Source organism: Athene cunicularia (genome assembly GCF_003259725.1).
Source record: "Athene cunicularia isolate RWA chromosome 3 unlocalized genomic scaffold, athCun1 chr3_part1, whole genome shotgun sequence".
Classification (NCBI taxonomy): Eukaryota; Metazoa; Chordata; class Aves; order Strigiformes; family Strigidae; genus Athene; species Athene cunicularia.
Genome location: NW_020799097.1, coordinates 34,745,149 through 34,766,498, shown reverse-complemented (window position 1 = coordinate 34,766,498; position 21,350 = coordinate 34,745,149). Strand labels below are relative to the sequence as shown.

The 21,350-nt window shown below is 35.3% G+C and overlaps 1 protein-coding gene across 4 annotated transcripts in view; it reads right to left on the bottom strand.

The window, feature by feature from the left end:
• The window catches only part of MYO6 (myosin VI), an 81,203-nt gene that overhangs the window by 28,700 nt on the left and 31,153 nt on the right, over positions 1 to 21,350 (bottom strand). For all 4 annotated transcript variants that reach the window (XM_026845203.1, XM_026845206.1, XM_026845204.1 and 1 more), the window contains 9 exons: positions 21,139 to 21,283; positions 13,218 to 13,375; positions 12,146 to 12,237; positions 11,593 to 11,665; positions 9,139 to 9,266; positions 8,039 to 8,134; positions 5,796 to 5,969; positions 2,186 to 2,224; positions 553 to 646 (listed from right to left, as the gene is read on the bottom strand). In XM_026845203.1, coding sequence (XP_026701004.1) covers positions 553 to 646; positions 2,186 to 2,224; positions 5,796 to 5,969; positions 8,039 to 8,134; positions 9,139 to 9,266; positions 11,593 to 11,665; positions 12,146 to 12,237; positions 13,218 to 13,375; positions 21,139 to 21,283 — 999 coding nt within the window. The remainder of the gene's footprint in view (positions 1 to 552; positions 647 to 2,185; positions 2,225 to 5,795; positions 5,970 to 8,038; positions 8,135 to 9,138; positions 9,267 to 11,592; positions 11,666 to 12,145; positions 12,238 to 13,217; positions 13,376 to 21,138; positions 21,284 to 21,350) is intronic.

The following is a 21,350-nucleotide window of genomic DNA, read 5'->3' as shown; positions in this document are numbered from 1 at the left end:
TTTTTTTTTTTTTCCCCCCCTCTATATTATGTCATTTTCCTTCAGACTTTGGGGTTAGAGAATCTTTTACTTGACTTGTTTAACCAGTGCATAGTACATCTATTCCACCCCACTGGCCATAAACATTTCCAGCATATAAATATATATCTATATAGAGAGAGATATATATATATATATATATATATATATATATACACACACACACACACACACATACCAATATAAGGCTAAGAGGCTTCTTACCTATGCATATAGAGTTTGAACTCTGATTATAATCAATGAAAAAACAGTCAATGGAAATTGCATCAACACTTCTTGTGAAGAAGAGACCTTATGGCTCTTCAGATTAATTATTTCTAGGATTTATTGACTAAAATGAGAGCTAGGTTACTAAGAATCTAAATAACTGTTCATAAGGTATAAAGAAGCTACCGTCTAGAAAGCAACAGTTCAGTCAAGGAAATATTGCTTCCATCCCACATATTTCAAACTTAGGTCAATCTATAATGCACAAAGTAATAAACAGGGAAAATTTTCTGAGGCATACATTACCTGAACACTGAAGCTGAGAGAGGATCTGTCCTCCTTCAAAATGGTGATTTGTCATCTTTAAATTAGGTTTGATACAGCGAATAAAGCTAGACCCCTATTATCAAAATAAGAGTTAGCAGAATCTACACATTTTTAAATCTCCTGAAATATCAGTTAGTCATTTAAGAATTAAGAATTATGGGTGGGGAAAAAAAAAAAAAAAAGGATACAAAATAATAGTATTCTGAAAGAGAAATGCTGACATTCTTTTTCTCTCATATATCGGTTTTGCACTCCAGCCTTGGTCTTGATGCAGCTGATCTCAATTGTCAAGCTATTAACTGGATCCTCAACTTTTCAGTTCTCACTCAACTGTTCTTCTTAACATTAGTACAATCTAATTACAATTTAGCAGTCTAGATTCTACCACCCTCATTATCTTCTACAGTTACTCACCTAAATGCCTCAGTCCACCAGAGTTCACATCAGTGAACATGCTACCAGCCTCCTGACACTGAAAACATTCCAGATGAACTTGACTTTCCTTTCTTCTAACTTTTACTTTTTACAGTTTAACTCATGGCTTCACTCTCCCTTCCCGCATGTTGTTCCACTCTGCTCCTCTCATCACCATGTGTGCCATTTCTACAATTTTGACTACTGCTTTCTCTGATTATTTCACATTCCTTAAGGATGATATTTTTGCAAAATACCATCCAATTATTCAGATTTTACTGTAACAGGTGGCTGCTAATGATAACCTACCTTAATATAGTAAAACAAAATTGGGACTGAGAAAACATAACATTACTCCTGGTTTGCAGTGTCTTTTCTCTCTTTCCATCTCTCAGCTGAGAGTGAGAGAGCACCTGCCAAGTAAGCTCTACATTAACAATACATCCTCAGTCATGGGTTAGCTAAACTACAGCAAGCATGCCACATACTTTTTCCCTGGACAGGGTCTCAGTTCCAGAGTGTTCTGTGTGAAAGAGCTCATCTTTCCTTCAGACTCATGAGTACAGCAAAATTGTAACATTGTCTACACATCAGCACCTGTCTCCTTTGTTTGCCATATTCTTCCCGCCTTTTTTTTTTTTTTTTTTTTTTTTTTTTTTACCTCATATTTAGAATTGGTCAGAACATGTGGTCAAGAGAAACAAGAATGTGTTCCTACAACTCCAAGTTCTAAAAAAAACGGATATGTTGAACTACATGAAGAATTCCACAAACTGTCAAGTTATAATAGCTAAATTAGCAAATATTCATTAGGGGAAACAGGTTCTTTGACTATCTGTGCATTTACTGCCTTTCACAAAAGTGAAATTAAACATTTTATTTTTACTGGTTTAATGGAATTTGAAAACAGTAATTTATAACAAGTTATCATCTGCATTACTTCCAAATAACATCTCCAAATCTTCTGCAAATTAGTTATCAATGATAACCAGTTAATGGAAGTAACAACTTTTTTAAAGGTGACAGGGTTTTTTAAACTCAATAATCATCACCTGCACAGCAAGAAGTTTCAAAAGTTATTGCTTTAGAGTTTGCCGTTATGTGGCACTTATCACATTTATTGTAGACCTTATTGTTGAGATAATCGATTATGACTTATGTCAGAAAATTAAGAGCTTGCATTTCTATATATACTTACAGTACTGTGAAGCTTCTCAAGAAGCAAATTTAACTGAGTCTGTAAAAGAAAACCAGCATTTCAAGAGCCTTACCACAACAGCTACAGAAATATACACACTGAATAGTGGTACAGCATTACTGCATGCATGTTCATTGTTAGTAAATCAAACAGAATTGATAAATCAAATGTTCACAAATTTTAACAGACAAAATCATGCAAGTGTGCATGAATGGTCCTGAGGAAACTGATTGTGTTTAATTGTACAACGATACTGTATGGACTAGTTACTTACTACATCAGACTTATCAAAAAAACTGCCATTTGAGAAAATAAAAGAAATAATAGCTACGTAAAAAAAAAATAAAAAGAAAATGAGATTGATCAGCAATAATTTTTTTTTAAATACACTGAAAATTTGTGAAAGTTCAAATTGAATCTAACAAGCATATGTTAAATAATTAACACAGAAAACAGATATATTCAGCGTTTTCTTGGTTTTTTTGAAGTTAAGCCAACATTTAGGTGAATGAACCTGCATAATCTATTTTTAATTCCAAACTTGAAAATTTTTAATTCTCTGTTAATGACAATAGACTGTAAGTTTTAAATCACATTTACTGAGGCTGGATTTAAACATGCTGTGATGAGAGAAGACCACAGCCCTATGAATATTTGCAGCAAGTCTACAGGATCACCAGAGACTTAAGGCTATCAGGAAAAATGAGTTACAGTTGCTATCAAATGCAATTGGTAGGGACTTAAAACATTCCAGAACCACATCAGGAAAATAGCTATACTTTTACTTTACAGATGTGTCTGTTTTACCACATGGGTTACTGCTGTGCCAGCCTTTCTAGTTTACTAGCAAGCTTTAATTATACAGACTGAAGTAAGATAAAATTCAGTATGTCCTAACATAGTCCTAATTTTCTGTACTGGAATCAAAATTGAAAGTATCTGGCTTTTGACTAACTTTTTTTTAACCAGATCTTTACCTTGAGGTTTATATGGACAATATGCATCAACTACAGCTGCCAGTCATCCTTCCAGTGGATAAAATCAGGGATTTTTTTCAACTTATCATGGATATGGTTAGAAAGAGAGGAGTGCCACGAGAGGCATGACAAACACTAATAACCTCCTGCTCAGTTCTTACTTACACATACTCTTTGTATCTCTACTTGAATATAATCTTTAATGTTTTCTTAAGTTATAGATGCTTAATTTTGGAAGGGACAGCCTAATCTCCATCAACAAAGTACATTTCTGTCAAGGAAAAATACCCCTTCCTTATACTCTGTGATTTGACAAGAATTAAGCCAGAGCCGTTCTCAAAAAATTTCACTAATGAAATGATCATATGAATAAAACATATCACTAAAACTACTGCTCTTTGAATTATTAGGATTTAATCCATCATTACTGTAGTAAAGTAAATCATCCCAAAGATTGAGTAGATCTGATGAACTAGTTAATCATTATTTCCTCAACTGATTTATGAGAACTTTAATTAGTTATAAGGAAGGGATGTGTGAAGGATTTCATAAAGAGAAGTCCCTGCAACATCATCCAATAATTGATATAATCAGAAGAATTTGAGACTGACTGACATACTGATGCACTAAGAATTCTTGAAGAGAAGAAATTTCTGCTAAGATAACAAAATTTATTTTGACGTCATCTGAAGTGAAATTTTCAAGGCTATTAGTGTTCATCAGCAGCACATGTTGTGTCTGGGAAGGTAACACTAAATGAATTACTGGAAGTAACACATACATTCAAAATGCCATGACACTTGAAAACATTGCAAGAATTATAGATTGATGGGCCAGATCCAAAGAGGACTTTAGTCATATTCTAGGTGTAGAGGTGAACACCAAAGTCTAAAAGGCTATTCAGAAAGTTCCCCACTCAATTGCTGCTTAACTTATGTCCACATCTACCAGATGTGGGGTGCTAAATGCAAGAGGAATTGAAAACCCAGGTGGAAGAAAGCGGAAACTATCTCAAAGATCCCACATCTTGGGATCATTTGGCTTGGCTTCATTTTGAAAATGAAGTTATAAAAAACAATGGATCCTAGCTTCACCTACAACATTCACAGGGTTGCAGGGTTGGCTCAGGAGATAGCTTATCTGTACACAATTCCATTTTTCAGTCTGCCTTCTGATCATGCTTTTTATATCAAACCAATTGCTACAGTTTAATTCTACAGCCACTATATAAGAAGGAGGAAATAACCATAAAAGCAAAACTGAAATGAGCAGGCTGCCCAATTCTCAGTTAAATACCAACCAAACCCACTACCTTACAAGTCAGGGTCTGTCTCCTCGTCTTCCTGACCCCACCAGTTTTACTTCTGGCTACATGACAACTCATCTCCAGAAGGGTATAAAGAGAATTCTCTTTGTCAGACTGACCAATAACTTGGCGCTACAGGAAATACAGTAGACATGAAACACTAAATGCAGTATAGACCTGAAGCAGAATACTGTTACTAAATTAGTAAGTGCTGCTACCATACCCTTCCTGTTCTTCAGCCCCTGCATTTTTAGAGAACAGTTCTAAACACCAGCCACAAGATAATTATGCAAGGAGGAATTTATCTTGCAGTCCTGATTCAGCACTTAACCATGACATAGAGCAGAAATGTAGAAACACTCTTCTGCTATTGGCACACTACAAAAAGATTTTTTGATTGTGTAAGATACCTACTTTCCCCAGGGATGGCATAAGGAGTCTAGCTAGGAACATGATGTGGGGTTTTAGGTGCTCCAGGTAAGGTAGCATACCAAAAACGTTGCAGCACTTGAAAGCATTGAAATCCTTCATTGGATCTGGCCCAGATGTGTTGAGAAGAGCTCTTGCTGAAATTGCAGCAGCTCTACCAACAGTAAATCCATGAGATTGAAAAATTTACCTGCAGCCCATAGTTGTGTCTGCTTTTCATCTCTTAATTCCCCTATAGTTCTCTTTCTAGCCATCCTGAGCTGGAATAGTCCAGCTAAAATAAAACTGCTGTATGAGAAAAGGATGCAGAAAACATTTGGAGAAGACAAGGTTTGAAGGTCAGCTTTACCACAAGCAGAAGAAAGGAGAAAATGAGAAGCATCAGATTCAGGTATTGAGAAAGGAAACATTCAGCACAATGCACATATTTCTGTGAAAGCCATGAATATATTTTAGGAGAGGAGAAACAGTGGTTAGGTTAGGTATTGAATTTTGAGAACGGCAAACTGTAGCAAATTGATACATCTTCTAGAATGCACTATCAAGATAGGATGAAACATCTTTTGTCACATTAGAACCCCTTACAGTCCACAGAACCCAAATTTAGATCTCAAGATTGCAAACCTTTTGAATAAAGACTTCTATGTGGCTTTACAAAATTCTGACTTAAAATAATCTCTGTGAGGACTATTATGAAACATCTTTCTGGCAGAAACACATAGCATGTAGCTTGAGTATACTGTTTTCTTATAATTCTATAGAAAAAAAAACATCTATTTAAGAAATTTTTCTTTGTCTGAATCTCAAATTACCATCAACCTTAGGTTTTACTTATTTCAAGGAACTCAGAACTGGCATATATTACAAGAAGATAAGATTCTTTGCTATATTATGTTACCTTGAATTTGTTTCCCACACTGATGAAACTAAGTTTCCCAGCTTTTTGTTTAGGATCCTTGTTGTTGTTAGTGTTAGATTCAAACAGCTGTCGAACAAACTTGTCCTTGGATTCACATATAAGAGATTCAAGGGACATGTGCAAAGCATCATTGTTTTTTTCCACAAATTGCATCTGAAAAGGTAACCCAAGAAATAATAGCACATTTGTTTCACTGCCCCAGTTACTGAAGTCTTAAAGAAAATGAAAGAAAACAATTTCATATACTTAATTCAAAAATCAGCAAGAGTATTTAGGGTAAATATTCTTACATTATTTCAAATAACTTTTCATCTGGACACACAAAACACTAATGTCAGAGAGAAAAGATATTTTTAAATTTGAAGCATGTTGGAATCATGAAACCCAAGGTAAGGTTTAGTGACTTTTAAGAGATTGGTTATATTTTTGCCAATGATTATCCTCCTTGTTTCCATTTCCAGCACTGAACACATCATGACTTAGGCATTCTGAGAACTTCCTAATTCTTCACTGCTTGTAGATCTTCACTTAAGATCTGTTGTGAAATGGGAATTAACATGCACACTTTAATTGGGGCATCTACAGTCTGGAATTTAATTGATGCATCTGGAGTTTGGAAAATGAACTGAAAAATGGTTACTTTAGTAGTACTATGACTATTTAAGAACAGTTGATTTAATAAAAGATATTGTTGCTTCCTACAAACCTTATCTCTTTATTTAAATTTGCTCACTAACTTTTACAAGTTCAGAACAATAGATTACACTGAAATTCACAGATCAAGACACTAGTACCCAATTTCACAGTTAACAAAATTCTCAGTAGATTTTGGTGTAACTTTAATGATATATATTGTATTTATGAACAGAAAAAGCCTAATTCAAAGAAACTATGAATTTGCCGGATATCTCATAAAAGGATTTAATGGGGATGAGAATCAAAGGACAAACACAGGCCTCCAAAATTCCCTTGGACTATGAAAACAGAAGACTGGAATATGAATGCAGCCAGATGAGCGTCCTCACCACAAATCAGATTCTGAGAACTACCACAAAGTGCAGCGGAAAAGACAAACAAATAAAAGGTGAGGTACAAGGCAGCTATAGTCCAAAAGTTTTAAGGCCCAATCTAAGTCCCTCTGAGGGAGGGCATAAATTAAGTCAAGCATATTAGCATAGCTTCTGCTCCAAAGTAACCTCATATCTGATTAGCTCTAACAGTAGAGCTCATGCTCATATCTGGCTCCTCCATTCCTGAAGACACTCTAAGGTATTATTAACATATGATGAAGTACACAGTTTAACATAGAGCACTTGAACAAATGTGTTCCAGTTTTATTATTTTGATGTTGTCTCACTGAGCAACCTCAGAAAAATCAGATAGGTAACACACAGACTTCAATTTTCTTATTTGTAAAATGACCTACAGAATGTGCCTACTTCAAACAGCACAGCAATCATTACGATTCTTGGAGTATTTTGAAGTAAGAAAGAACAAGCTCTCAAAGTATGGATTTTCAAATGATTTAAAAAAAAAAAAAAGTCTGTGGGAGTAGCTTTCACCTTAGACACTGGAGTTAAAGACCAGAACAAAGTATTAAGTATCTTTGTTTATCCTAAACTGTTATTTAAAAAAAAAAAAAAAAGTTTTACATATTGCCTTTAGATGTTTCAATGTTTTTGATACTGAATAGTCAAAAAATTACAAGAATATGGAATGTATTTTGAAGGTAGCAATTTCAGGTATTTCATATTCTTACATGAACAACTCTATTGCCACCAGAAATGGAAAGCAAAAAGTATAAAACATGATTTTTAATATAACATGAACAGTGACTGCACACAAGGATAACAGTGCTTCTCAGAAGCTACTCTTAAGTCTAACAATACTTTTATATCATTTATTTCTCTCTTCAAGATACAAAGGTCTGTTAATGTAAGATTTGTAATAGATTGTGAATCAATATATTTAATATTGACACAATTACCTATAGATTTATAACAAACTCTTACAAAAAATGTAACCAAAACAGTCTGTAATCTGAGAATTTAAAAGAAACTGTCAATTGTGCCACATACTCACAAATTAGTTTCAAAGGTAAGACATATCAACTTTTGAATTTCTCCTCTAATGAAAGGAAATTTTGTTATTTAACCTATATACCCTTAAAAATATAGAAATACAACAAGCATAACAAAAATAGTTTGCACAAGTAAAATTACCGTCTCATAGCATACTGCTCCTGCAAAATGTCGGATAATAAAGCCTTCATCATCTCTGATATTTCTGTGAACAGCCAATTTAGACTTTCTAGGAATCTGGAATTAAAAGTCGAATTATAAATTATACTGTAGAGTGAGAAAAAGTTTATTCTTAAAACATCACCATGATTCTGCCAGGAGCACTAGGAGTTAAAATATTACATTGCCTGCAGTACACTTGGGATGACTACTACCATTCCCATTCAAACCAAGAAATTCCAAAACCCACACCCTTGTATACCTCACATTCAAAATAAAGGTCACCAGGATTGCTAACTCCAGCTAGTTGATTTTCTTTTTGCCTTTTATCAACAATTTCTATGTCATTAATTCCAGGGCTGATTAATAGCCTTGTTACATGAACAGGATTAGTTAGAAGCTTAAAATAAGTTTTTAGATGGTATATTTGAAAAGGCAACCTAGTTGATTGTACACATACCAACAAAAACATTTCATTGCACAGCAATCCAGTTAAGCAAGATTAAGTGGAAACTTAACAAAAGGTAAATGGATGACAATTTTATTTGGCTCCCTTTGCTTGCATTTTTTTCAGCAGAAAGCATGTACTTAAAATGCAGTAATTTGCATTAATCTTCCAGAGTGCTGTATGTTAAGGAATTAACAACAAAAAGGTTTTCCTTGTGTGTTCCCTATTTTTATCTCCGAAGTGCTAGCTAGACACTCCCTGTGAGTCAAATATTCTCCAAAGCAAGCAATTTTTGAAAGGATCAACAAGATAACTCAAATGATATGAAATAACCTAAATTAAAAAGTGTTTTTCTTTCCTTTTCATGCATTAGATGTTAACAAACTTCAAATGTAAGTGAAGAATATGGCTTTAGTTTTAGCAGGATATTAGAACTACTACACAACTTAAGCCTTCAGTGAACTTTTCAACAAACCTAATAACCAAACTTGTACTTAACAAAAGAATATGAATTATGCAGACTGGTGTGGTATGAGATTTCTTAGGAAAGGTTTTCATCAAATTGAAGTGTTTCTATCAACTGTTCAAAGAACTGTTCTATTAAAACAAGACAAGACATCAAAAATAAACCTACAGAGAGCCTGAAATGGTCCTTGTGTTTTTGGTGCACAACTGAAGTAAAATGCTGGTCACTTGGTTGGGGAAGACGGTTTTCTTCATCCAAAATATCCAGTAGACCTATTAATTTTGCTTCAATCAAATCTATTAATGGAACAAAACATATTTATAAAAATTGAATATATATCATATCATATCAGAAGTGAACATTACAAGTTTAAAATGCTACTGATGGAATTCTGTATAAAGGTATCTAGGGAAAGCTGCTAGCATAAAGTACAAAAAAGTAATTGCAAATTAATTCTACATATCTGAATTGTTGATTTAATTGATATCCTATCCATACCAAGTTCTAAGTCTAACACAAGGAATACAGCAGAAAACTGTTTTTTACTCTGCATCTCAAGTTAAATTTAGTCATCTAATATGCAAAAGGTGCCTAAATGTTTCTGTGATATGACCATAGGTCCTTATGGGATAATTGCTCATATTGTTGGGGTTTTTTTTCAAGCTTTTCATCTATGTTTCACCACATATCAAAACTAAAAGCATGAAAAGGCACATACCTCCATTCAGAATAGGATCCAGGGAAAAAATGAAATGCATTTGTTTTAAGAAAAGCTTGCACATACATGGTGGGTTCACAACTTTTTACAAGTATATTGTCTTGACCTTTCACATACATACAGAAAAGCCTTTGAAAGCTCACATAGAAATTCATGCTCTTGAAAGTATCAGACACAAGAATTTTGCAGCTTTTAAAACTTTTTTTGTATTATCTACAAAACTGACTAATGGTTGTACTGCAGCAATGCCTATGAACCCTTAGCACAGATTGTAAACAGTTTGAGGCTATATATAAAGCAGAAAGACAGTCCCAAAGGAAATAATTTATGCTTATGAAATCTGAATAAGCTAATTTAGCAACAGATATGACTACCATTCCATCAAAAGATTCTAATATACTAATGACTTGTTTCTAAGATTCTTCCATAGTTTTAAAAAATTGTCCATGTCAACATAGTATCCTTTTGTGACAGTATTTCTACATGTTCACTGCTGCCACCAGCCTGGTCCAACACCTTAAACAAAAGTTTTTTCAGAAACCAACAAAATTTTTCTCACTCACTTCAAAAGTCAGTAGAAAATCCTTTTCTCCTGACTATGCAAGAACAGAAAAAAGGCGTAACTCATACAATGAAGAAACGCATCAAATCTGTGATGGGGTGTCATATGATGGTTGGAATAGTAAAAGGGTTCATGACTGAGGGACTGCTACTTGTATTCTTAGGTAATCTTCCCAAACCTTTTTTATGGCAGAAAAAGGCAACAACTTGGCAACCATCTCAACAACCTGACCTAATTTCCCACTATGAGTCAGAGACCTTTTCTTCCAATAGGCACCAAGGAACACCTTTTGATCCTGAGATATGTTAAAAAAAAAAAAAAAAAAAAAAAAAAAAAAAAAAAAAAAAAAAAAAAAAAAAGAAAGAAAGAAAACCAAACCAACAAACCACAGAAACATGCACTGGGGGTAAGCAACCCTTTTTATAGAAACATGACAGTCTCAAAACTATAACATTTTGGGGAACAGGCTCAGGCTCATATACACATTAAACACATTATTAAACCACTAGAAGAGAGATTCGTACTCATGGAAGTCACCTATTTCCTGTTAATTTTGTTGCTTTTGTTTCCTCCTCCAAATACCTTCCTGTTGTTTTTTCACAAGATGGCTAAGAGGCTTGCTTGACAAGAGTTGTCTTTAGTTAAATCAGAGTGACTGCACAGTCCTATCTGTCAAAGTGAAGCTCAGAACCAGACATTTTGCAACAGATGTTAATTAATTCTGTCACTCTGCTCAGCCAGGACTGACTAGTTACCTTAAAGCAAATTACTGTAAATGCAAAAGCAAAATGAACTTTTGTTCACAATACACCAATTTGGAGGACACAAGTTGAACACAAGGGGGGGTAAAAAAAAAAAAACAAACAAGGAAAAAAACTCAACCTTAAGCCTATCGTATATATAAGCCCGGGGAAGCCTAAAAGCAGCAGTAACTTCTACAGCCTGTTGCCTATAGTTCATTTTGTTTCTTTGCTCACCAGCTCAGAAAAGGTGAGGGGAATGGAATAGGATTTTATCAATTCATGGAATATTTTTCACCAGACACCCTCACACCCTTCTTCACTTTCTTTACCTTACTTAGGTGTTCTAATTAGTTTGCTAGGAAAATGCACAAGAAATTCACAAGTCCCAGCTGCAGTTATTACACACCATAGGACAACACAGCTCTACTACCAACCAGAACTGTAATCTTATACAAAGCTGGAAGAATTCACAAGGTTGCAAATCATTAAAAACATAAAACTATAAACCTACTAGTGCTGTGCATATCTCGCCTCTTCTGCTTGAAACTTTTTTTCTCTGTAACACTAACAAATATCTTGACATTTCAAGAAGTACATACCTATACAGTCCTGATTATCTACATAGCGCACTTCATTAACCCCCAGGCCTTCTTTCTGGTAAAGTTCTTGTTCCTTAAAAAAAAAAAAAAAAAAAAAAAAAAAAAAATTGAAAAGAGAAAATACCACTCACCACATATTTTTTTTACCCATCAAAAAAATTTTTTTTTAAATAAACAGGAAGACATTTTTAAATACAGCATGAATCAACATAAATTTTAAAATTTCCTTCCACAGCTTAATATATTCAACTTCACCTCCTTAATGATATGCCAAAGCAATTAGATATTCCCATTACGTATGAGATATTGTCCAGTATCTGGATGCCTCATTTTAATGAATAGTAAAAAAGAAGAAGAAAAAAGATTGTTGGTTTTCAAAAAACAGTATTCTTCTCTGGCACAATCAGATGTCACACAGTAGGAAAACAGTTTGTCAACTGCATCTTTTTTTAATCTAAGCATAATGTGCAATCTTACAGAAAACAGAACCTTTCTTCAAGTATCTCTTTACCAAAAAAATAAATCCTCAGATATAACATTACATACAACATACCTCTTTCAGAATCCTTTCATTAAAAAACTGCTGCAGTTTTTCATTACAGTAGTTAATACAGAATTGTTCAAAACTGTTGTGCTCAAAGTATTCTGAAAAACAGAAGTTAAACTTCTATGGTAAATGGAGAGAATATATATTACATAGTAACTAAAAAAAGCTTCACAGTGCTAATATTTAAAGATGTGTTCAGATCCATATCTGTTTCTTTCAGTAAAATAAATGCTTTTACATATTTTCAAGTTTCACACAACACAAATATAGAAATACTGTGGCAGATCACATTTCTAAGACAAATAACAGACAGTTGTATCTGGCATCAAACCAAAGCAAAATACTACCATACAATGAACCTATACCAATACATTCTCATGCACCCATGTTACAACAGGCTGGCACAGGATATCATAGCTCTAAAGACCTGAAAACCAAAGGTTCCCTTTTTCACTGTTCTTGGACCACCTTAACAGGGCTAGAACACACCAGAAAACATGCCCTATTCTGAATCTCAGTGAGTCAACACAACAAAAGCATTATGGGAACCATCAACACCCACCACTTCCCGGGAACAACCAGGAGCCCAAAGTCCAACTCTGTAACAGAACTATCCAGCCTCCAGGAAACAGTCTTAATTCAGAAACTTCATTTCACTGTGTGTCAGTATGGAGTGATCTTCTCAGGACTGAATGGTAAAACAGCATGCACATGCAATACCTTTTCTAATTTTACTGGGTGTTCACAGTAAGATTCCAGTCCAAATTTCGAGTCCTTCAAAAGCTGTGTCTATGCAGACACTACAGGAATCTGAAACCACTACATGTTCAGTTTGATGCTAACACTTATTAGCGTTATTAGGTCATAAACAGAAACTCAATCTCTGCATTCTTTTATCTTTAAAATAAAATGAAAATGAGGCTTTATCAGCCCTCTTCATATCTTCTTAAGCTATTGTAACCCATCCCACCACCACCAAAAAGAAAACTCTTCCACTCTCCATTACAAAATCTACCATTAAATCTTTTGTGGCAATGACAGATGAGTGGAAAGGTGGGGTTTTTTTAAGTATACTTACCAAAACCAGCTATATCTAGAACTCCAATGAAGAAAGAAGAAGTCTCAAATGGAAAACACTGGTTTACCCTGTTCACTACATGGTCAAACAGATGACTATACACCGTTTTAGCCAAGGCATCACGAGCATTGTTTGCTTGTTCCACTTTCAAGGGTACCCTAAAAAACAAAAATACACATCTTATTTTTCAGAATTCACTACTCTGAAACACTAGGATTAGACTCTAAACTTAAAAAGAATCTTTCCAATTACTGTAAATAATTGGACAAAAAAAACCCTGGGGTCTAGGCCCAAGTAGGAGACAATGTTGCCAAGTTAGACTAACTATGCTACCTGTAAAAAGGAAGAATAATGCTTCACTATCCTCATCAGAAGTGAGATGCTGATGTTTTCATACTTATTCAATAGATAATCAGAAACCATACTGATAATTGCCAGAGAAAGGTACTTAAAAACATATATATTCCCATCTACAAAAAAAAATTTCAACTATTTATGAGCTGCCTAATTACAATAAAACCTATAGTGCAGTTTTGCTCTGATATTTTCATCCCTATGTTTTTGTAAGAGCTATAATTAAAACTATAAGGCTGTAAGTTAATTGGTAACAAATATAAAAACAACATAGATAAGGGAGTGCATTCTCATGGTGAAAGTTATATGCAATCCTGAAATAAGGATTCTTTTTAAACACTGGAAGAAGGGGCCTTTTAAGAGATGAGAATTTATTCGCCCTACTTTATTTATAAACCTTTATTCTGCATTGTGACTATTTATTACAAGTTTACATCCTAGTTTAACAATTAAAAAAAAAAAAAAAACCACAACAAAAAAACCCATGAGTCACAACTTCAAAGCCTATGAAATGCATGACAAAACTGTGTGAATATCAGGCAAACATAGCTACATATTTATGTATAAATAATATCTATCTAGCAATTTTCTAAAGTCAGGATGACAGTAACAGGCTTGGAATGCATATATTTCAAAGCACCTTTAACCACATCATGTTGTGTAGAATGTATTGATCCAAGACTTTTTTTTTTTTAACTGTTTTTCTGTTAATCTGAAATCTATTACACTGTACACAGCTGAGAAAGCACCTGTAGAAATCTTCAGAATAAGACAACTGATACAACAATAAAGCCATAAGGAAGTGTTTAACAAACAATGTGAAAGAAGCATGAAAAATGAACCTTTGTCTTCATGGTATGATTGCAAACTGCCCTTAGATTCCAATCATGTTGCTAAAGAATTCAAAAGCAAAAGCCCTACTAATCTCAGACCAGAACAGAATCAGACCGTCAAAGGTCAAAGCTCTCCAAAGGATTTTTACATGTCAATAAATAAATATATATTTATTTATATAAATATAAATTAAAAGGGGGAAAAAAATTAAATACTGATAGCCCCTTGACCAGACAGCGACAAAATTTCATGCATGGAAAGAAGGCCTACAATTTAGAACAACTATGGGTACACAAAGGCTTTGCAGAACACTGTATCATGACATACAGATGACATATCTAATATTAAATTAAACCAAAAGAAGAGATTTTTAGGGAGACCACCTTTGCTATCCAAACTGATAAAATTTGCAGGGAGGAACAGGGACAAATAATGTCAATATTTTTATCATACCAGTCCTCTTTGTCATAAAGAATAAAGGACAATGGTTGTATGCCAAAAGCTTTTTCTAAATATTTCACAGTTGCCTTAATAAAACAAATCACTTCTCTCCATTGAACACCCTTTGTTACTTCTTCCCATACACCTTGCCTCTCATATCCTTGGACCACCAGCACTACAGTAACCATTATTAATAATCAACGGATAGACTGTCCAGCTAAGGTGGTGGATAACCAGTTAGAAACTTCAAGTATGCAGTAAATCTACATTTAAAAAATACCTCTTAACTGATCTGTTTAAGTAAGCCCTACACAAAGGTTCAAGATGTCCTGGCTGCAGAACTGCCCTATCGCCCCCTCCAGGTAGTTTTCTGTATACAGAAGTACAAAGAACTGGCAGGCGAGAAAATGAAAACTTAAGGCTACAAAGCTTACCCATATTGCATCATTTCCTTCACTTCCCAAGATTCATAAGCACTAAAATAGCTCAAATTTATTATTTCTGTATTTTTTCAAGGATGATACTTCTGGTGCAGAAATGTGAGACTGATGGAGATCACTTTCTATTGTGACTGGTAAGTCAGGGAACCAGAGACTCCATTCACTAAGGACACCTGCAGCTACATTACATTAGATAGTAATTAGCTTTAACACACAATCTTGTCTTTCACTAAGTATCTTCTGACTTATCTTATGGTAATGAGTACTGACAGCAATCTTATCTTATAAATAGAAGGAAGGTACCCTTACATTCCATTCTGATACGTTTAAGAGATCAGAATACTAATTCCCACGTCAGCTGCAGGCCTATTACATAATACAATCACTTATGCTTTCAATTTATTTTTTTAAACAAGTCATACTTCTGGAGATTTTATTTATAAAACAGCCCTGTTCTTCAAAAGTAACAAATTCTGCCATTATTAAGTAGAATTTCAGGGACTGCACAAACCCCTATTGTTATTTTAAGTTTCATAGTATGCAGTAGAAACCCCTGGAAAGAAAATGTAACCCTGCAATGCATTTTCCACAGCTGAATGTACAGAACCACTAAATAATGCTGAAATTCCACTGGTAGATACCAGTAGATACAAAAGGGCTCTATTACAGACCTGACATTCAGAATGAGTAACTTTCTTCTCATGAACTTGCTTTCCCTCAGCTCCTCCTTTCCTCTGGTCTACACACTGACAAATGAATCCCTTTGCTCCTCCTGTTTCTTGTCTGAACAGGAAAAGATATATTTTCCTTCCTTCATTTCACCTTCTCTCCCTCTCCTCCATACATCACTTATTTGTCAGGAACAGGGAAGAAATTTTTCCAAATTCTAAGATATTTGGTAAGGCTGCAACAACAAAAAAAATGTTTGTTCTTCATACTAATTTTTTCAGCAAGGTTTACACTGATCCACAGAGTCTGAGGCCTGGAGGAAAGCGCTCTCATGGGCTGGATTTATCTTGTGGATAAATCCATGCAGTCCCCAAACATTTTCCAGAACAATAAACTGCAATTAAAATATGTATAATTTGCTCATAATTGACGATTAAGAGAGAGAGAGAGTAAGTGAAGCGATACCATCAGCTACTGTCATCCAATAAGGTTACTGCTTCACAAATAAAATGGCCTAGATGAAATAACCCTACCTAGTGAAAGGTCTATGTAATTAAAAGAATATAAACAGAACATTCGTAATTTGAGAAAAGGTGAAGGTCCAAAAACTGTAGAAAAATGTTTTGTTTTAAAAAAAACACAATGTTTTTCCAACAGGGGCTTCAGTTCCACCCAAAAAAAAAAAAAAAAAAATTTGGTAGGAAATGTACACCAAAAGAAGGTGGAGAACCAGGAATCATGTAAGGTAAATTCTTCACACTGTGAAATAAGTGAAATAATTTACTTTGTGATGACAGAGTCCTCTTTGAAAGTCTTCTTGGAAAGAGAGAAAATGAATAAGAGAGTAGTATAGTGCAATTGCAGTCTAAGAGATGCACCAAAGTTTGAATACTAACACATTATTTCTCTCTGTAAACACACTTTACATGGATGGTAAAAACATCAGCCAACAAGGTGATCATTATGGACTTTTTTGGGAGACTAACAAGGACAGATAAATGTAGTGCAGCTGTCAAGTCTCCCTGGTAGTCCACTGCACATTAGTATTTAATAAAATTCACAGAGATAGCATTTAGCATCACCCTCCTACTGTTCCTTGTTGGCTCCATTGTGCCCAGCAGAATAAAGCCTTTGTTATACTCTGAGCACCGTGATTTCAGCTGAGCTATTTATTCACTGTGACCTATTAGGACTCACATGATCTACTTGCACACAAAAGGTCCCTAAGAAAGAGAGAGAGAAATGAGTAGCTCTTTGGGTTGTCAGAACAAATTAAAACAATGTTCTTGTCAAAACTCTAATATTGATAGCAATCAAATAGTTTCTAAACCACGCCACCATAGAAAAACCTGGTGGCTATTTAATAAATATCTAAAACAGTCCAGTTCACTTTCCTGTACATGCAGTATGTATGCCACACAAGAAGATACTAGTCTGTTTATTAGTGTACATTTGCTTTTAGCTGCACGAGTTTAGAAAAGGCTGGAGAAAGAGGTTTAATGCATTAATCCTCTGAGATGGTGGAAAGAGCCCTCTGAATGTTTTTTCCATCCACAATACAAAACATTGGGGAAAAATAAGATCTGCTGGCACAAAAACATAGCTCCTTGTGTTAGCAGACTTTTGAAACTGTACACTGCTAAGAACACCTCAGGCTTATCAGGGTAAATATGCTGAACAGAAAATTTCTAGTCTTAAACCAAAGTGAATTTGAAGCTGTTGCAAAAATTGTATTTGTTCATAAGAAACCTTCCTTGACAGGGTCACTTGAGATGTGGTGAAAGGGAAGCAGTATATTATGATACACCTTTACTTTAGTCCTTGATATGTCCCACCAAACATTCTCAAAAGGAAACTATATAGACATGCTTTATCTGTATGTTCTGTGTACAAGAGCCAAGACTAATCTGTTCTCAGAGGCTGACTCAATAGTTCACTGAGAGCATTTCCAGTAGGGTGCCATCTGAATCCAATATGGATGTCACTTGTTCAAACCCCTTCTTCTTCTAGTTAACACTTTCACTTCAAAGGAGTGCAAAAGTAAAGGTATTTTAAAAAAAAAAAAAAAAGTCTGATAATACTGAACTAAGAAAGCAGAAAATCTTGGTAACAAGATTTGCATACAAAATTACTTTCACGAATTGAAGATACAATCTAAAAACCCACAAAAAAGATTTTGGTAAAGGAAAGAATGTGGTGATATACTTAAGAGAATTCAAAAATATAAATGCAAGATGGAGAATAAAGAGCTAAGCAGTGAGTCAACAGAGAGAGAAAGATCAGCAGTTAAGAGTGGATCACAAGCTCAATTAAGTGAAAAATGTTACTAACTTTCAAAATCTGCAATTCTCATACCGCCATGTGTTAATATGAGGAGTACCATCTGTACTGTATAATATATAATTTTCTACTCCGATGTTATCCATAATACTGATAAAGGTTCCCCTGGATGAATATATCAAAGATTTTGCTGTCAATTTAAACATGGTCCAGAAGACAGCAAATAGTAAAACGTGGAAAATACTGGCCACTAGAGGCACTTTGTCCCACAAGACCCATGTTTTCCTACATGTACAGGTTATTATAAAGATACAAATTATTTTTAACTTTCCATATTAGCTAATAAGGTAGCAAGATGATAGTGACTAAGTCTCCAATTTCTAGTAACTGGGGGGGAGAGGAGGAATTTATAATCACTTTCCAGAAAAGCACTACTGAAAATATTATGAAGAGATACAGATCTTGAGCTTTTAACTAAAGGCAGAATAACTCCTTCCCAAACATTACTTACCCTTTGTCTCTGCGTTATGACTTTTTCCATGGTAGTCACTATGGAGTTCTAACTCTTGAACATCCCTTCTTTCAAAGTACAGAAATAAGCAGACTACCAAGAATTCTACTTGTTTGCTCTATCCAGAAATACCCCTTAAAGGTCAGCTATTTGGTAATAATGTATTACTGAACAACAGCCCATACCCACGCTAAACATAAGAGTATGAGTTAATTCAGAAGAGCTCCTGTGTACCCCCAAAAACCCAGGACGTTCAAACAGTACAGGCTGTCACTGATGGTTTATTATGCTCAAATTTTGGCTAGGAAGATCAGTTTCACCCTGGAGATCAGGAAGCAGGCACTGAACAATATTTCCGCTAAAGCTATTATCTTTTAATTTAGCAGTCTTGATTAGAATTAGGTAGAGATCAAGATTACTTCTCTTGTACAGAATAAGCTCTTGACCAGTGGAAATCTTCATTACTCAAATCCATTATATCCCTTGAGGACTAAAAAAGCCGATGCTCTCAAGTGCTTGAAGATCAACTTTTCACCTCATATGTCTGACATAACCTAAGCATGTGTTAACCAACACCTGCCACCTTTACTGGCCACAGTGACATACCAAGGTTAAATCAATCAGCTGTTACTTAGTTTCAGTCTAAAGGTTTATGAAATGTTAGTAAGTATTTCATACTTTAAAGCATAATAAATTCAAAATAAATATGCAAGGGACTTATATAAACCACATTAGTACAGACAATTAATTACGGCTTTCATACTTTGAACTCCTGGTGTAATGGTTGTATTTCTGATTCACTAAAACAATCTGATTGTTTCCATAAGTAAGTAAGAAGCATCCATGCATTCTTCCAATGAGTGAAGGGAATGTTAATTAGTTTCCTAATTAAAAGATCAATGCATTCAGCTAAACATTAAGAATTACTTTCAATGTGCTCAAAACTGTTTAGCCCAAGTTCAGCTTTTGATGCGGTGTTTAACTCCAGAAAATACACAACATAGAAAACTCAGTGTTAAACCACGCAATTCAGTTGCATGCAGCTTAGCTAGGATCCCTGACAGCTTGTGTGCTAGAAGAACCCATCTCACAAGAGAAAATTTGTGGTGGAAGATACAGGTTTTTCATAAACAAAAGGCAACTGTAGTGAAATCACTGTCATAAAACTGTTTCACATCAGTAATCACTTCCACGGTATCAAAATGTTATCATCAGTAGCACCTTTAAACACATTCTTTGTAATTATTCCTTCTCCATGTGTGTACAGAAAGAAATCGCTATCCATAGGAGGCTACCTTGCTAACACCTTCTTGTCAAAATGAAAGGGACAATCACTTTAAGGTCACTATTTACTACAATAGTGATGCATTCTTAAAAGCTACAGAAAAAAAAAAAAAAAAAAAAAGAAAAGTATCCTGTTCTACTATTTTTATGTTTCTATGAAAAAATATTAACTTTGCAGTCAATATTAAATATCTGTTTACCAGCAACAGGTGGTGTTTTTAAAGCTGAAATTTGATTTCAGAAGAATGTGGCAAACACAGGGACACTGTCGACCCAGACAATGAGAAGGGTAGATATAGTATCCTCTAAGTAGACCTAATATCACAGGGCAGCAGTCATGGGAGCACTGTGCAGCTCCCATGACAAAAAAGATGTATCGAAGTATCTTGTGAAATACTTTTGGCAGAGCATTAACATTCCTTGGTACAGTGTATGTTAAATCTCTTACCATACCTAATTTACTGTGTAGGTTACAGATTTAACAGGATGAGCGCTATTCTTTGGCCACACAGCATACTTGTGACACGTGAGAGGGTTTTTTAAAATGTGATAGTGACTTATTCTAAGCAATTCTTTTCTGAAAAAAAAAAAAAAAAAGCCGTTTTAGCTAGATGTTGTATAACTGCCACTCTTCCAAATACAAACACTCCAGTGATGTAACAACAATAAAACAAGCCTGAGCATCTGAAAATGTGCATTTGGATCAACTGGTTAAAGAAAAAAAAAAAAAAAAAAAGGCAAGCCCTGTTAAAAATGCGTCCTCTCAAAATGAACACTTGCATGACGGGAAGGCATAGCACGCTGTTTGTTTTAAAGGGATTAACAATGAAAGCCTACTAGTCTACTGCACCCCCGTTTTTTTGTAGTATTGTTTTTGTACCTGCGCCTCGTAAACCATTAGCAAGCATTTTGAATAGCTGCACTGAGGCTAACTGCATCTCAGCTCATGCTTGCAAATGGTCAAGCGGGAGTTTGAGCCCCGTTTTCCCCGTGGCTAAGAAAAGGGGCAAACCCGGTGTCCGGAGGCAGCCCCGACGGTCCCTGGGCGGGGGGCGGAGGTCGGGCAAGCGGTTACTTCAGACGGCAGCGCCGGCCGGGCGGGACTCACCTGATGACCGTTCCTTTGGCGCCCCCTGCCGTGGTGAGCATGACGCGCGCCGTGAGGCTGCCGCGCAGGTCCTCCGGGTCCAGCCCCAGCAGCGCGGCGCAGCGCTCCAGCGCCGGTTCGCTCCGCGGCCGCAGCGTGCAGCCCCCTGCGACCGACCCACACAGAGCGTTACACACCGCCACGGGCTCTGCTGAGTCCCAGCTATGCTCATA